This window comes from Symphodus melops (genome assembly GCF_947650265.1).
Source record: "Symphodus melops genome assembly, chromosome: 5".
NCBI lineage: Eukaryota > Metazoa > Chordata > Actinopteri > Labriformes > Labridae > Symphodus > Symphodus melops.
In genome coordinates, this window is record NC_136695.1 from 7,581,488 (window position 1) to 7,593,955 (window position 12,468).

At 39.5% G+C, this 12,468-nt stretch overlaps 1 protein-coding gene across 2 annotated transcripts in view; it reads left to right on the plus strand.

Annotated features, from left to right (window-relative positions):
* The first annotated feature begins 1,943 nt into the window (after positions 1-1,943).
* Positions 1,944-12,468, plus strand: part of LOC306823530 (protein spire homolog 1-like) — a 205,229-nt gene continuing 194,704 nt past the window's right edge. The window contains exon 1 of one of the 2 annotated variants that reach the window (XM_079343118.1): positions 1,944-2,548. In XM_079343118.1, the coding sequence (XP_079199244.1) occupies positions 2,200-2,548 (349 nt within the window). In that variant the 5' untranslated portion in view covers positions 1,944-2,199. The remainder of the gene's footprint in view (positions 2,549-12,468) is intronic. The other variant, XM_079343119.1, reaches the window with a different exon arrangement.

Here is a 12,468-nt window from a genome sequence, read left to right on the forward strand (position 1 = left end):
AAAAAATCTACTCTGCTCACAGAGTATTTTTTATTCTGTTTAGACTGGGACCAAATGTAGTCTTTTTTAGAGTAAAATTTTCTTCAATTTGAGTAAAATATACTCCACAAATTTTCCTGTGTATTAAGCTACTCCTCTATGTCCTTTGACATGTCACAGATGCGATTGCCGATGGTGTTGTTGGACAGAGGAATTGCCCTTAGTTTTCTGGCTGCAGAGTCATCCAACATAGTTGAAACCATGTCCATAGCACAGGGAAGAATTAATTCCTCCGCTATTGTGTGCAGCTTTTTACACTGTGCTACTCGGTAGGCATTTTACTTGAGGCGAGTTGAGCGTTTGCTGGTACGGATGCAGCTTTAGTGAAGAGAGACTGTTGAACACGGCAGTTTATGAGCTTTTGTCTGAAAAACTCAACTGGCTTGTCTTTGTGCTCTGGATGGCTTGTCTCCAAGTGGCGTCTTAGCTTTGGCTTCAAGCTTTCAGAAGCTAGCACTTTAAGAAAGACAACACACTGCAGTCTCTCATCATTACCCAGCATTGTACAGGTGAAGCCTATAAGGCCAGATATGTTTCATATTTTCGTTTCTGTACCACGTAAGGAATAGTTGGCCTTGACTTGCTCCTGTCTTCATCCAAAACGCTGGATGAATCCTCTTCGCATTTCCGTGGGAGCCCCGTCCAAAGATTCAAGGTTTTTATTTGTCAAAAACTTGGCCATTTAAATGCTAGTAATATACTGGTTCATTTATTCATTTCTCCCACGTCCCCCTACAATTGTTCTGAGCCCCCCATACAGGGCGCGCCCCCCACTTTGGGAACCATTGTCTTACCGTGATTGGAGAGAGAGGGGCTTGGTCTCAATTAATACAATAATTTGTTGTTGAGAGTAGATTTGCATCATTCGATCACCTTAAAGTAGGTAGGGGCGGCTGTAGCTCAGTCTGTAGGGAGAGTCCACTTTCTGAGCACTGCAGAGGTGCACTTGAGCACCGAACCCCAAAACTGCTGTGGAGCGCTCGCTGTGGGCAGCCCCTTCACTCTGAGACCTCTCCATTAATGCATGTCATTAGGCTCCTCTTTGTGCATGAGTGTGTGTATTTCAGCCTATGTGTGTGTTCATGTCCATTAAACACAGTGTAAACCGAATTTCCCCTTGCGGGATTAATAAAGTATAAATTAGAAACTACAATTTACCTTGTTGGTATCTGTAGATTAGGCATTATGTCCAATCAAAAATAGAACATTTCAGAAATCTATCAATAGAGCATGGAATTTATAAAGTTTTTAAGAGCCCTCCTGACTCCAAGCATCATATCTAAAAAATTATGGACTTTTTTGATGATTGCATTGTTGCGCACACTGTGAAGACCAGGGATGCTTGGAGAGAAGAGTTGGATATGGAACTGTCTGAGTCAATGTGGACCCAATGTTTGAGGATTCATTATGTTCTGTAAACAGCAGACATCAATTAATTCAATTTGAAGTTGTTCATTGGCTGCATTATATATATATATATATATATATATATATATATATATATATATATATATATATATATATTTAATTCCATCTGAATTTATGTATATGCATATCTCCATCATGCATGTCTTTAAAAAAAACAACAACCTAGGCCTATTGATATCTGCAGTCACAAACTATTTGGTCACTAAAATTTTTGAAATTAAAACAATGATTTAATTTAAATCATTGTTTACAGTCTGTGCTTGCGTGGTTTTAGCTGAAAAGTTTGCAGCCAAACGCAATGATGATCCATGCGCCTCATGGATTTCTGTATACAAATCACAAATAAGTAGTACTATTAAAACTGTTAACTATTCCCGAACCTGAAAGAAAAGTCACAAATAGATGAAAATCGTATGTTTTACTCCATCCCTAACAAGTCAAATCCCCGGGTGTGTGTGTATCTGTGTAGACTGACAGAAACAGGGAGATGGACTAAAAGAGGCGGGGTTCGAAGAGTCATATGATGATGTGAGGAGAAGGCACACTACAAGCTAATCACGGACCTTCTGGTAGCGAAGTTGGACGGGTGGAAAACCAGCTTGTACTGTTAGCCGCTACCAGTGCTAACTTGTACAGTAAAAAACGAATGTATCAATATCTTCTCGTTTCCTCTCACATGTCAACCTTGGCCTGTTCTTCTAGTCTGGCCTAATGCGTTGAGATAATGAAAGGATGGCCGAGCACCGATGCGGGAACTACAAAGGGGCTGAAGGACTGTGCTACATGGCTGAACGGGAAGAGCAGCAACAAAATACATTAAATTCAGCGGAGGACGCGGTTGTGGAGTGTCTCTCTTTGGGTGAAATACTGAGGCTTTATAACCAGCCCATCAATGAGGAGCAGGCATGGGCGGTGTGTTATCAGTGTTGCAGGACGTTGGCGAGGGGAAACATGGGCAGGAGGAGCTCCTCCACCGCTGCAGGAGCATCATCAGCCGCAGTTCTGTGGAAAATAACCGGACCGGGGGATGTGAAGCTACAGAAAGATGGGTCTGTGACGGTGGAACACCAGGGCTGTAAAGGTAAAATAGAGAATTATCGATCACCTAAATGTATTACAAAAACACGAGAGCTTAAGGCAGCTTCTTTACAGGCCAGCCGAGCACACAAAACAGTGCCCAGGTCTTGTGATTGTTCTTATGTAAGCCTAGAGTAGGCCTATATTCCTTATTTCTTCAAGGAGGTAAAACCAAGCAAAACTTATGAATTATGAACTTTGAATTTTGCCTACACTCTCTGCATGTTGTGCATGTAGACATAATTGTATGACTCATCAATAATCATCTCAAGATTACACCTACTCTTTAATCTGCACCAGAAAAACAACATTAAAAGTAAACCTATCTTGATCATTGATTAACAAAAGGATTTCATTTGAGGCCCCTGCTACTTCTATTTCTATAACGACATTCATGTCAATAACCTCGCCTTCCCCCAAGGCACAAGTGAAGACTACATCATGTGGTTTCTTTAAGTCTCAACTTTAAGTCGCAACTTCCTATCAGATCACATCAAGAAGACTATGTGATTACTGGCTGAAAGGTGCACAGCAAACATTGGGAAAAAAATGTTGCCTGAAGCCTAAATTAGCCCATTTGTGTTAAAAAAGGCAGACACATATTTTCCTCAAAGGCTTCACTGGCTCCAGTTACATGTGCAGAATTTCTTCAATCTGATTGAAATCATTCCGATTGGGCAGTCCTATTTCACTGTTTACATGGACGCTAAATAACATGATCAGATTATGCCATGCGTGTTCATGCATCTGCATTTATTCAGAATAAAACCCTTGTGACATGCGCAGACTGGTCCTACCTGTCATATCTGCTGGAAACGTCAGAAGAAGGAGTGACATCTAAGGCCCGAAATATGCTCAACGTTGGTACCAAACGGACATGTACGCGTTCTGATTGTCACTCGCATTGTCTTTGCTTATACTCGCAAAGTCCAAACGTAACATACGTTTATTACCGGGGGCCTCCTGTAGGGGGCAGGCAGCCTATGTCGGCACCGAGGGCAAGTCCGATCTGCCTCCAACTGTTCAGGCAGGCATGTTTGTCTCAGTGGAGTGGCTGACCTTGACTCCCGCCTCCTATGCTCCTATATGCACATCACCTGCCAAACTTCCGGGGAAACCATAGAAACCAGCGACTGTATATATTACGCCCATGAGCACCTCTAGCGGGACTGACGATACTGCAACTTGCGGACGCGTAGTTGTACCTTGCGCATTTTGGTGCGACCACCAACGGCAGGGTACGCAAGTGCGTATCCTGCGTTGGCGGTTGCATATCTAACGTTGAGCATATTTCGGGCCTTCGTCTGTGTTTGTAAACAACGTTAAACTGCTTTGTTTTACACCCTGAAAATAGAAGATGCATTTCCTCACAGTTTCAAAATAATGTAAACTTTGTAGTATGCGCACCTTTCAGACATTTGAAACATTTCCTGCAGCGTTGTTTAACTTTTTAACTTGTTATAGTTCATGTTCTTGAGGTTGTGACTATCTAAACGTGATCATATTGGTTACATTATTGGATTAAATATCCTACCCACATTAATGATCATCTGTAAACATATGTTAACTGTGAATGAGCTGCTGCCACTTTTCGACATTAGGCTACTTTAAAATCAGGTTGTATTAGTTCTTCTCGGTTCTGAGTTCATTTTTATTAACACTGCATTATCATTTGTCTCAGCTGACAGTAAAAATGTCGTTTTTTAGGCAGACATAGCGGAATCAGTTTTAATCCTATTTTGATATTGATATCATATGCATGAACACTTTACAATGAATCTGTTAATATCAGAGATGTTACTGTAGCTCGCTGGGAAAGACGCCATCTATAGCTCCAAATTGGACTCTTTTTTTTACTGCAATGTAATATTTGTATAAAGTAAGGTTGCATGAAAAAGGTGGTTTGCCCTCTTCGGGTCGGTGGGGAGTCCTTGCCCCAGGTGGAGGAGTTTAAGTATCTCGGAGTCTTGTTCACGAGTGGGGGGAAGATGGAGCGTGAGATCGACAGACGGATCGGTGCGGCGTCTGCAGTCATGCGGTCGCTGTATCGGTCCGTCGTGGTGAAGAAGGGGCTAAGCCGAAAGGCGAAGCTCTCGATTTACCGGTCGATCTTCGTTCCTACCCTCACCTATGGTCATGAGCTTTGGGTCATGACCGAAAGAACGAGATCTCGGATACAAGCGGCCAAAATGGGCTTCCTCCGTAGGGTGGCAGGGCGCACCCTTAGAGATAGGGTGAGGAGCTCGGTCACCAGGGAGGAGCTCGGAGTAGAGCCGTTACTCCTTCACATCGAGAAGAGTCAGTTTAGGTGGTTCGGGCATCTGGTCCGGATGCTCCCTGGACGCCTCCCTAGGGAGGTGTTCCGGGCATGTCCCTCCGGGTAGACCCAGGACACGCTGGAGAGACTGTGTCTCCCGGCTGGCTTGGGAACGCCTCGGGTTCCCACCGGAAGAGCTGGAGGAGGTGTCTGGGGTGAGGGAAGTCTGAGTATCTCTGCTTAGACTGCTGCCCCCGCGACCCGGCCCTGGATAAGCGGCAGAAAATGGATGGATGGATGGAAGGTTGTATGAAATCGTATGAAAGGCATTAATACATAAAACACAAATATGATCCAAATGAGACGGGTGAGAGAGGGTAGTCCTCATGGATCAAGAGTGGAGACTTAACTTTTAAATGACACAGCGATCAACTATGAAGTTGTGCGCTCTGATCACAGACTATAAGCAGGCTCTGATGGAAACATGTCACATTACTGGGGGCAGACATGCACAGTCAAGACAGTTTGACTCCAGTCAGGCAGACACGATCAGAATGAGTGTGTACATGGATCCTGATTCGAACAACGATCGGCATAAACCACCCCTCTCGATCGGAATGAAATTTCTTTCGGAATGAGCATGATCGGATCAGTCTGTTCTGATTGACATGTTTACGTGCAGCGTTTTTATTCAGATCAGGCTTTTATTCCGATTTATTTGTGTCCATGTAACCGTAGCCACTGACAGGTTTCCATTGGACCTACTTTACTCCTGTTGTAACTTGCTCTTATTGTAATGACTAACCAAAATAATAGAGAGTTAGGGGCAATATTATGAAATATTAGGAGACGGTGGAGGCAGAAAACTTTTCCAAATAAAAAAGGTTGCAATGTTCCTGAACTTTATTTTCGGGAACAAACTTATACCTCGAAACTGCCCAACAGCCCAAACATTTTATATGCAGCTACAGGTTACATATGTCACTTTTTACATAAATATATATTTTTTTATCACCCACTAATAAGCTAACGTTAAACTAATGTGAAAAAGCAGATGTCCATTGTCTGTATGTGTTGCCTGTATAAGATTTTCTCCGTGTAGTAGTTTATGTGAAAGCTCCAGGCAAGGTCATTTTATTTAAATTCCTCACTCCGCTTCACTTACAGAAATTAACAGTGCAAACTACAAACTCATCACACACTCCTGGTCTTCACCTGCACAGCCAGAGGCCACCTTCCAAAGACTTAAATCCATCTAGGAACTCTCACAGGTGGAAAAACCCATCACACACACACACACACACACACACACACACACACACACACACACACACACACACACACACACACACACACACACAAACTGTCGTTTCTAGGATGGAGAATGAGACGCATAGACTCCTTCACAGACTCTCACATGTGTTTGACCACTTACCTTCTCTGTAAAGATTATGCAGGTAAATATCCAGTGTTTCAGGGGCGACGCTGATGCACGTTTGTGTATGTACAAGCACATATGATAAGCACTGAGGGAGAGCGAGCAACAAGTTATTGGTGCAGTTCGCCCGACGGCCATGCGATATCGCTGAATGCACAGTATTAAATAGCCCCTTTAACTAATTGTACTAAAATTAATGCATCTGTTTAACATATGCTCAGGAAGATATCAGCCCCTTTTGAGAGACATCAGCACATTGGCAAATATTGTTGCATGAACTAATATCAGTAGCTGATTTAATGATGGCATCTCGTACAACTAACCGCTGATTTACATGTAGAGAGTTTTATATTGGGCAGAAGAAGTCACAAGTTATGCCAGATCTCAAGAGAGAATAAAGCAACAATGTAAAAGAATAACCTTGGCCCGTCAAATGGATTTATAAAAGGAAAATTTCAGCTTTAGAGCAATACCAAAATAATTTTTCTACTCCAAATATTGTATGAGACACGCGCTTCCAAAGATCAACTGTCGCCAAACCTTGTTTTTGAGAGAAATGGCTCTAAAGATAGTAATCAACATTCCACCACATTCCAAATGAATTGAAAACTATTTATAAAAAGTCAGTTAAAATTGCTTTACATAAAACATTAAAATCATTATGACAAAGTGCACGGAAACACATTTTAAAAGGAGTTAAATAAAATAAAAGATCTTTGAAGAGCCCAGATGATAAAAATAAACAACTGTGAACAAGCTAAAATAGAACAAAACAGCAAAAAAAGTTACAGTGCAGTACAAGAAATAAATAAATCATTACATAACTCGTCCAACCATTAAATACAACTATGCACAGTATAATCTGATAAGTGTTATTCTCTAATATGGGGTTCCCATGGGTCCTTGAAAAATTAATGACGGCCTTGAACGTTTTTGAAATGAGACAAGGGTCATTGAAAGTGCTTTTTTTCATTCAAATTTTTATTTGGTTTTGTAATGGAGATACACATCGCACCGTCACATACAAAAAACAATATATATACACATACAGTTTAACTGAGTTTCTTAGCTTTCCTTTTTAAGCAGTTTTCCTCTCCATGAACAATTCCCAGTCTTTTTCTCATTACCTTTTTTTAAAAAAATTTTTAAAATGCACAAACGAAACCAAGAACATTTGAGTAGCTCCCGAACATAGGGTATCACACTTGAAATCACCTTAAAAAAGTCAATAAAGTCAATCCAATGTTTCCAGCAATCTTCAAATTTATCATGGTCGAGTCTCAATGCAAATGTTAGTTTTTCCATCTGAGCAATTTCTTGAACCAGCTCTACCCATTCTTCCAGTGTGGGTAGTTTATCAGACATCCACTTCCTGGTGATCGCTTTTTTTGCATGCTGTCAGCATAGTATTCCAGAGATATACTTTACAAAATCTGTGTATACAATCTGGCCTTTTACCAAAGAACATAGTTTCAAAATTCAAAGGAATCCCTACCCCCAAAACTCTGCCAACATTACAGTTTTAGGGCAGCTCCAAAAGATATGGTGATGCTACATTAAGGCCTCTTTGAGCTTTTGTTCTAAAAAAAAACGAGCCAAACTTTTCCATACAAATTCCCTCCAGTTGAGTCATAACGTGCTTTTCCCTGAGTTCTCCAATATTCTGGTCCATTCGTCCATAGTCAGTTCAAAATTACCCTCCTTCTCCCATTTCTCTTTGATATACTTTGTGCTATCACCTTTGATATTTTGTATTTCATTAAACAATTTTGAAATGATTTTTCTATTTGGAAAAGATTGCTAGGATTTGAGAAAAATCTGTATCATACCACATAGAGGTATGTCTAAATTTGCTCTGTTCTCTTTATCCAAGTAGTGCCGAATTTGTAAAAATGTAAAAAAGTCCTTATTTTCAAGATTGTGAGTGTTTTTTATGTCCTGAAAGTTCTTTATGCAACTTTTATAGTAAAGGTCGTTATATTTCACAAGTCCTTTTTTGATCCACATTTTAAAATTCAAATCAATCTTATTAGGGTCGAAGTCTTCATCATACACTATCCACCTAATCATCAAACAGGACTCGTTATTGTCTTTAACCAAATTTGTCCACGTTTTGAGAGCTGTTTCAGACTATGGATTGAGATTAGTAAGTCTTTTCATTAGATCTACATTGCCAATTACTGCCTGTCAGGGGATGTCGTCGTTTTGACACTCAATTTCTTTCCATTTTGCTACATATGATGGGTTACAGATGTCTATCAATGGGTCAATTTGAGCTGCACTGAAGTAGCTCCTCATATGGGGAAGCGAGAGGCCCCTTTTGACTTTAGTCAGTTGTAAGGTCTTATATTTGATTCTTGGCTTTTTCCCTCGCCATATGAATCTCTAGTAACTACTAGTAACTCAGTTACTAGTATTGACAGGTTCCTCTGGTATCGTCTTGAATAAATACAATAGTTTAGGTAAAACAATCATTTTTATTGCATCTATCCTTTGTTTAAGTCTTAAGTATGGTATAAGATTCCACCTAACTAAGTCCGTTTTGATTTTAGCCATTATCATTGAGTCATAATTAGCTGGAATTACATTTCCGATTATTTATTTTTAAAGATTCTGATAGTCCACCATTTATCTTGATTTTAGCAGTAGGATTGCTGTAAAGTCCTTGTTTAAACGTGTCAGAGAAATTATATTGACTAAGCACATTATGTAAGAAGGTCCAGTCAACAATATCAAATGCTTTTTGAGCATCTAGGCCAGGGGTGTCCAAAGTGCGGCCCGGGGGCCATTTGTGGCCCTTGAGTGGATTTTTTGTGGCCCTTGACTTGAAATCGAAGAATCAGAAGATTTTGGCCCCAGGCCTCATCAGATGGCATATTTCGTTCTTTTTTTCTTTTTCATGTTAGCGAGGGAGACCTATAAAAGCCTGACTATTCCTTCCAAAAAATTAGAACACAACAGTTTCCCACTGCAATTAGTTGTTGTGTATTTACATTATTTTTTGAAGAGGTCAAAATACAAAAAGTTCCCTCCAATATTTAAAAAAAACAAACAAAAAAACCCTGTGGCCCGTGAGCGATTCTAACGCGACAATTTTGGCCCGCAAGAAAAAAAGTTTGGACACCACTGATCTAGGCCTAAAATAACAGCTCGTTTCCAGTTTTTCTGTATATGGTTGATCACGTGGGGTGTTCGCCTAATATTGTCTCTAGTTTTCTTTCTTTAATGAAACCAGTTTGGTCTAAGTTTTTTATATTTGGAAGGATGTTTTCCAGTCTTGTGGCTAGTATGGACGTGAACATTTTGTAATGTTTGTTCAGTAGGCTGATCGGGCGGTAATTTGAACAATCCAGTTTGTCTTATCCCTCTTTTGGTATTATTGTAACGATTATATCTCTCCAGGATGGGGGGATCTGCCCTCCTGCAAAAGGTCCAGTTAAAAGTTTTTCCTTGTTTGGTCTTCATTTTGTTCATTTGAAATTAAGGCTGAACGATTTATCATTTTCTGATCGAAATCGTGATTTCAAAAAACGCGATCACATGATCGCCAAAGCCGTGGTTTTTGGCATTGCTTCTCCCGACTGACCCAGGAGCTGTTGTGTCAATTTACACATACACGCCGTCTATTCTTCCCCAGCGTGTGTGCGTGACTTCTTTAGCCTGATACACAGCTCGACAGATAGCTAACCGTTTTCCTCCAATAAAGAAGTTGAAGTTCAGTCTTTGTTCAGTCTTTAATAAAGGAAGCACTGTAAAACTAAACAGACATTAAAACATAAGTTATCGGTATTCATTTCATGATATGCTTAACAACCAAAAAGTCCGCTAGCTTGATACTAACGTCTATGAGAATTTGAATAGGAATGCTAGCGGTTAGCATCGCGAATGTATCAATTGTTGTTATCTCACATTGTAACCTTATTAAACATACTCTAGAGATACAATGCAAGACCTGAACATGAAATGACGCTCACAGGTAAATGTTTTGGCTGTATGGCTAGAAGAAAATACAGAGACATTGTTAGCTTCTCTTGTTGCATAACTTATGTGAATTAAGTCACCCACGGCAACCCCAAAGGTACAAAATATGTCAACACTTATTACCAGATTTGTCAAACTGACACTAAAACCAAGAACATCACACCGTCTGCCTGTTTGTTCTTAATAAATACATTTCAAATTAATTCTTAACTTTGTCTATTAATTTAGAGTTCTGGCATTTAAAGTTTTAACTGGTATGATGTAATTTCCTGTCATGTTTGTAAACGTTGCTGTACATTGAGAACATTGCACAAGCTTGATTTGAAGAAAATCGTGATAAAAATCGAAATCGCAATTTCTGCCAGAAAAATCGCAATTCAATCTTTTCCTAAAATCGTTCATCCTTATTTGAAATTGTAGGTAGTAGTAGTTTATTTAATGTCTCAGTGTGATTGTCTTCGTTTTGTTGTTTTAAAGCATAAAGCTTTTGATAATATTTAGCTAAACAATCCCTTATTGCTTTCTCATTGTATATGAGTTTGCTGATGTTTGGTTCCCTGATTTTATATATAGTTTGATCAGCCTGTTGTTTTCGCAGTTTGTAAGCTAAAAGTTTCAGAAATGTTGATTTCTTCTGAATTTAGATCTGTAAATTCTTGGTTTATTTCATTTTTGGTCTCTATTATTTTCTGTAAAGTAGTTTCTGTTGCACTGTTTTTATGTTCTTTCTCCAGTTCGGTCAATTTATGTTCTAGATCTTTGATTTTTTTCCTGTCTATTTTTTATTTTTTTTATTTTTTATTTTTTTTAAGAAGAGTCGTTTTTGCAATTAATTTGCCTCTTTGGACTGCTTTGCAGGCATCCCTAAGAATATTAGGAGAAACTGCTTCATTGTCATTGTCCTATATACATTTTAATATCACGCCTTATTTCTTCTTTAGTTTCTCCCTTCAGTATACTAGAATTGAGTCTCCAAATAAAAAGTCTTTTGATTTTATCGATATCTATTTTCAAGTAACAAGGGCTGTGATCCGATAAGTCCATTGTTCCAATTTCACATTCTTTTACATGCCCTATATCTTTCTTATCCATAAAAAAATAATCAAGTCTTGAGTAAGAGTGGTGTGTTGCTGAGTAAACTGTGTAGTCCTTTTTGAGGATTTAGCTCTCTCCCCACAAAACCAATTCCCATGTCTTTTATACATTTTCTCATCTTTTTTTTTCCTGTGTTGTTGTGTCCTAGTTGTTTCGAAGAGTCTTCTAAATGATTCAATCTAACATTAAAGTCTCCCCCACATATCACCATACCCTGAGCTTCAGTTACAATCATATCAATCACATGTTTCCAAAAGGACCATTTCGAATCTGGTGGTGCATATACATTAATGAGGGTTACATCTTGTCCTTCAAGTCTCCCTGTGACCATATTGTTTTGGCCTTCTTGGTCTATGCATTCAGAAATCTTTTCAAAAACAACCTTGTTAGATATTAATGTCGCCACTTTCCTTTTACGCCCAGATATATGCGATGCAGAAAACACCTGACTAAAGCCCTGTCTCTTAAGCTAACTATCCTCTTTTTCTGACAGATGTTTCCTGAAGGAAAGCAACATCCACCTTCTCCTTTTTCATTTTCCCCAGAATTTTAGACCTTTTAATTGGATTTAATACTCCCTTTACATTGTATGTTGCAAAACATATTTGCGCTGGATAAGCCATATTCTATCACAATTAGGGTATGATGTATCTCTTCATTACATGTGACTCCCTTTTGCTACCCGAACAGAACCAAATCGTAAACATTTTGAACACCCAAACTTTGCAAGTTGTAATAACATATACATACATCCAACTATTGACGTCCTTCTCTTCGGTCTTTATTATGACTTAAAGGTGTATAAAGTGGTGAGAAGTTGTGAGGGAAAATCACACCAACCTGACGGTTGGGGTGGGCCCTCTAATGGTGTTACCTGCTTTATCGGTTAATCAGTCAAAGCTTTGTTTCTCATCACCTGTAGAATCCCAAATAATTCCATCAGTTCCTTCCTAGTAACTTAAGATAAAGGGAGAAATCTTCTTGTTTAGTTCTTAACTATTCTCTTCGGAAGGCGTCCAGCTTCTTGTTAAACCCTGCGTCGCCTCTGTCGTCCCGCGGTCCTCGCTTGTCCGTCTGTCCCACTTTGTGCACATAGCGCCCCTGATCTTGTCCGCCCATGTAGTCTGAGGTTTAATAATATTCTCCATGAATC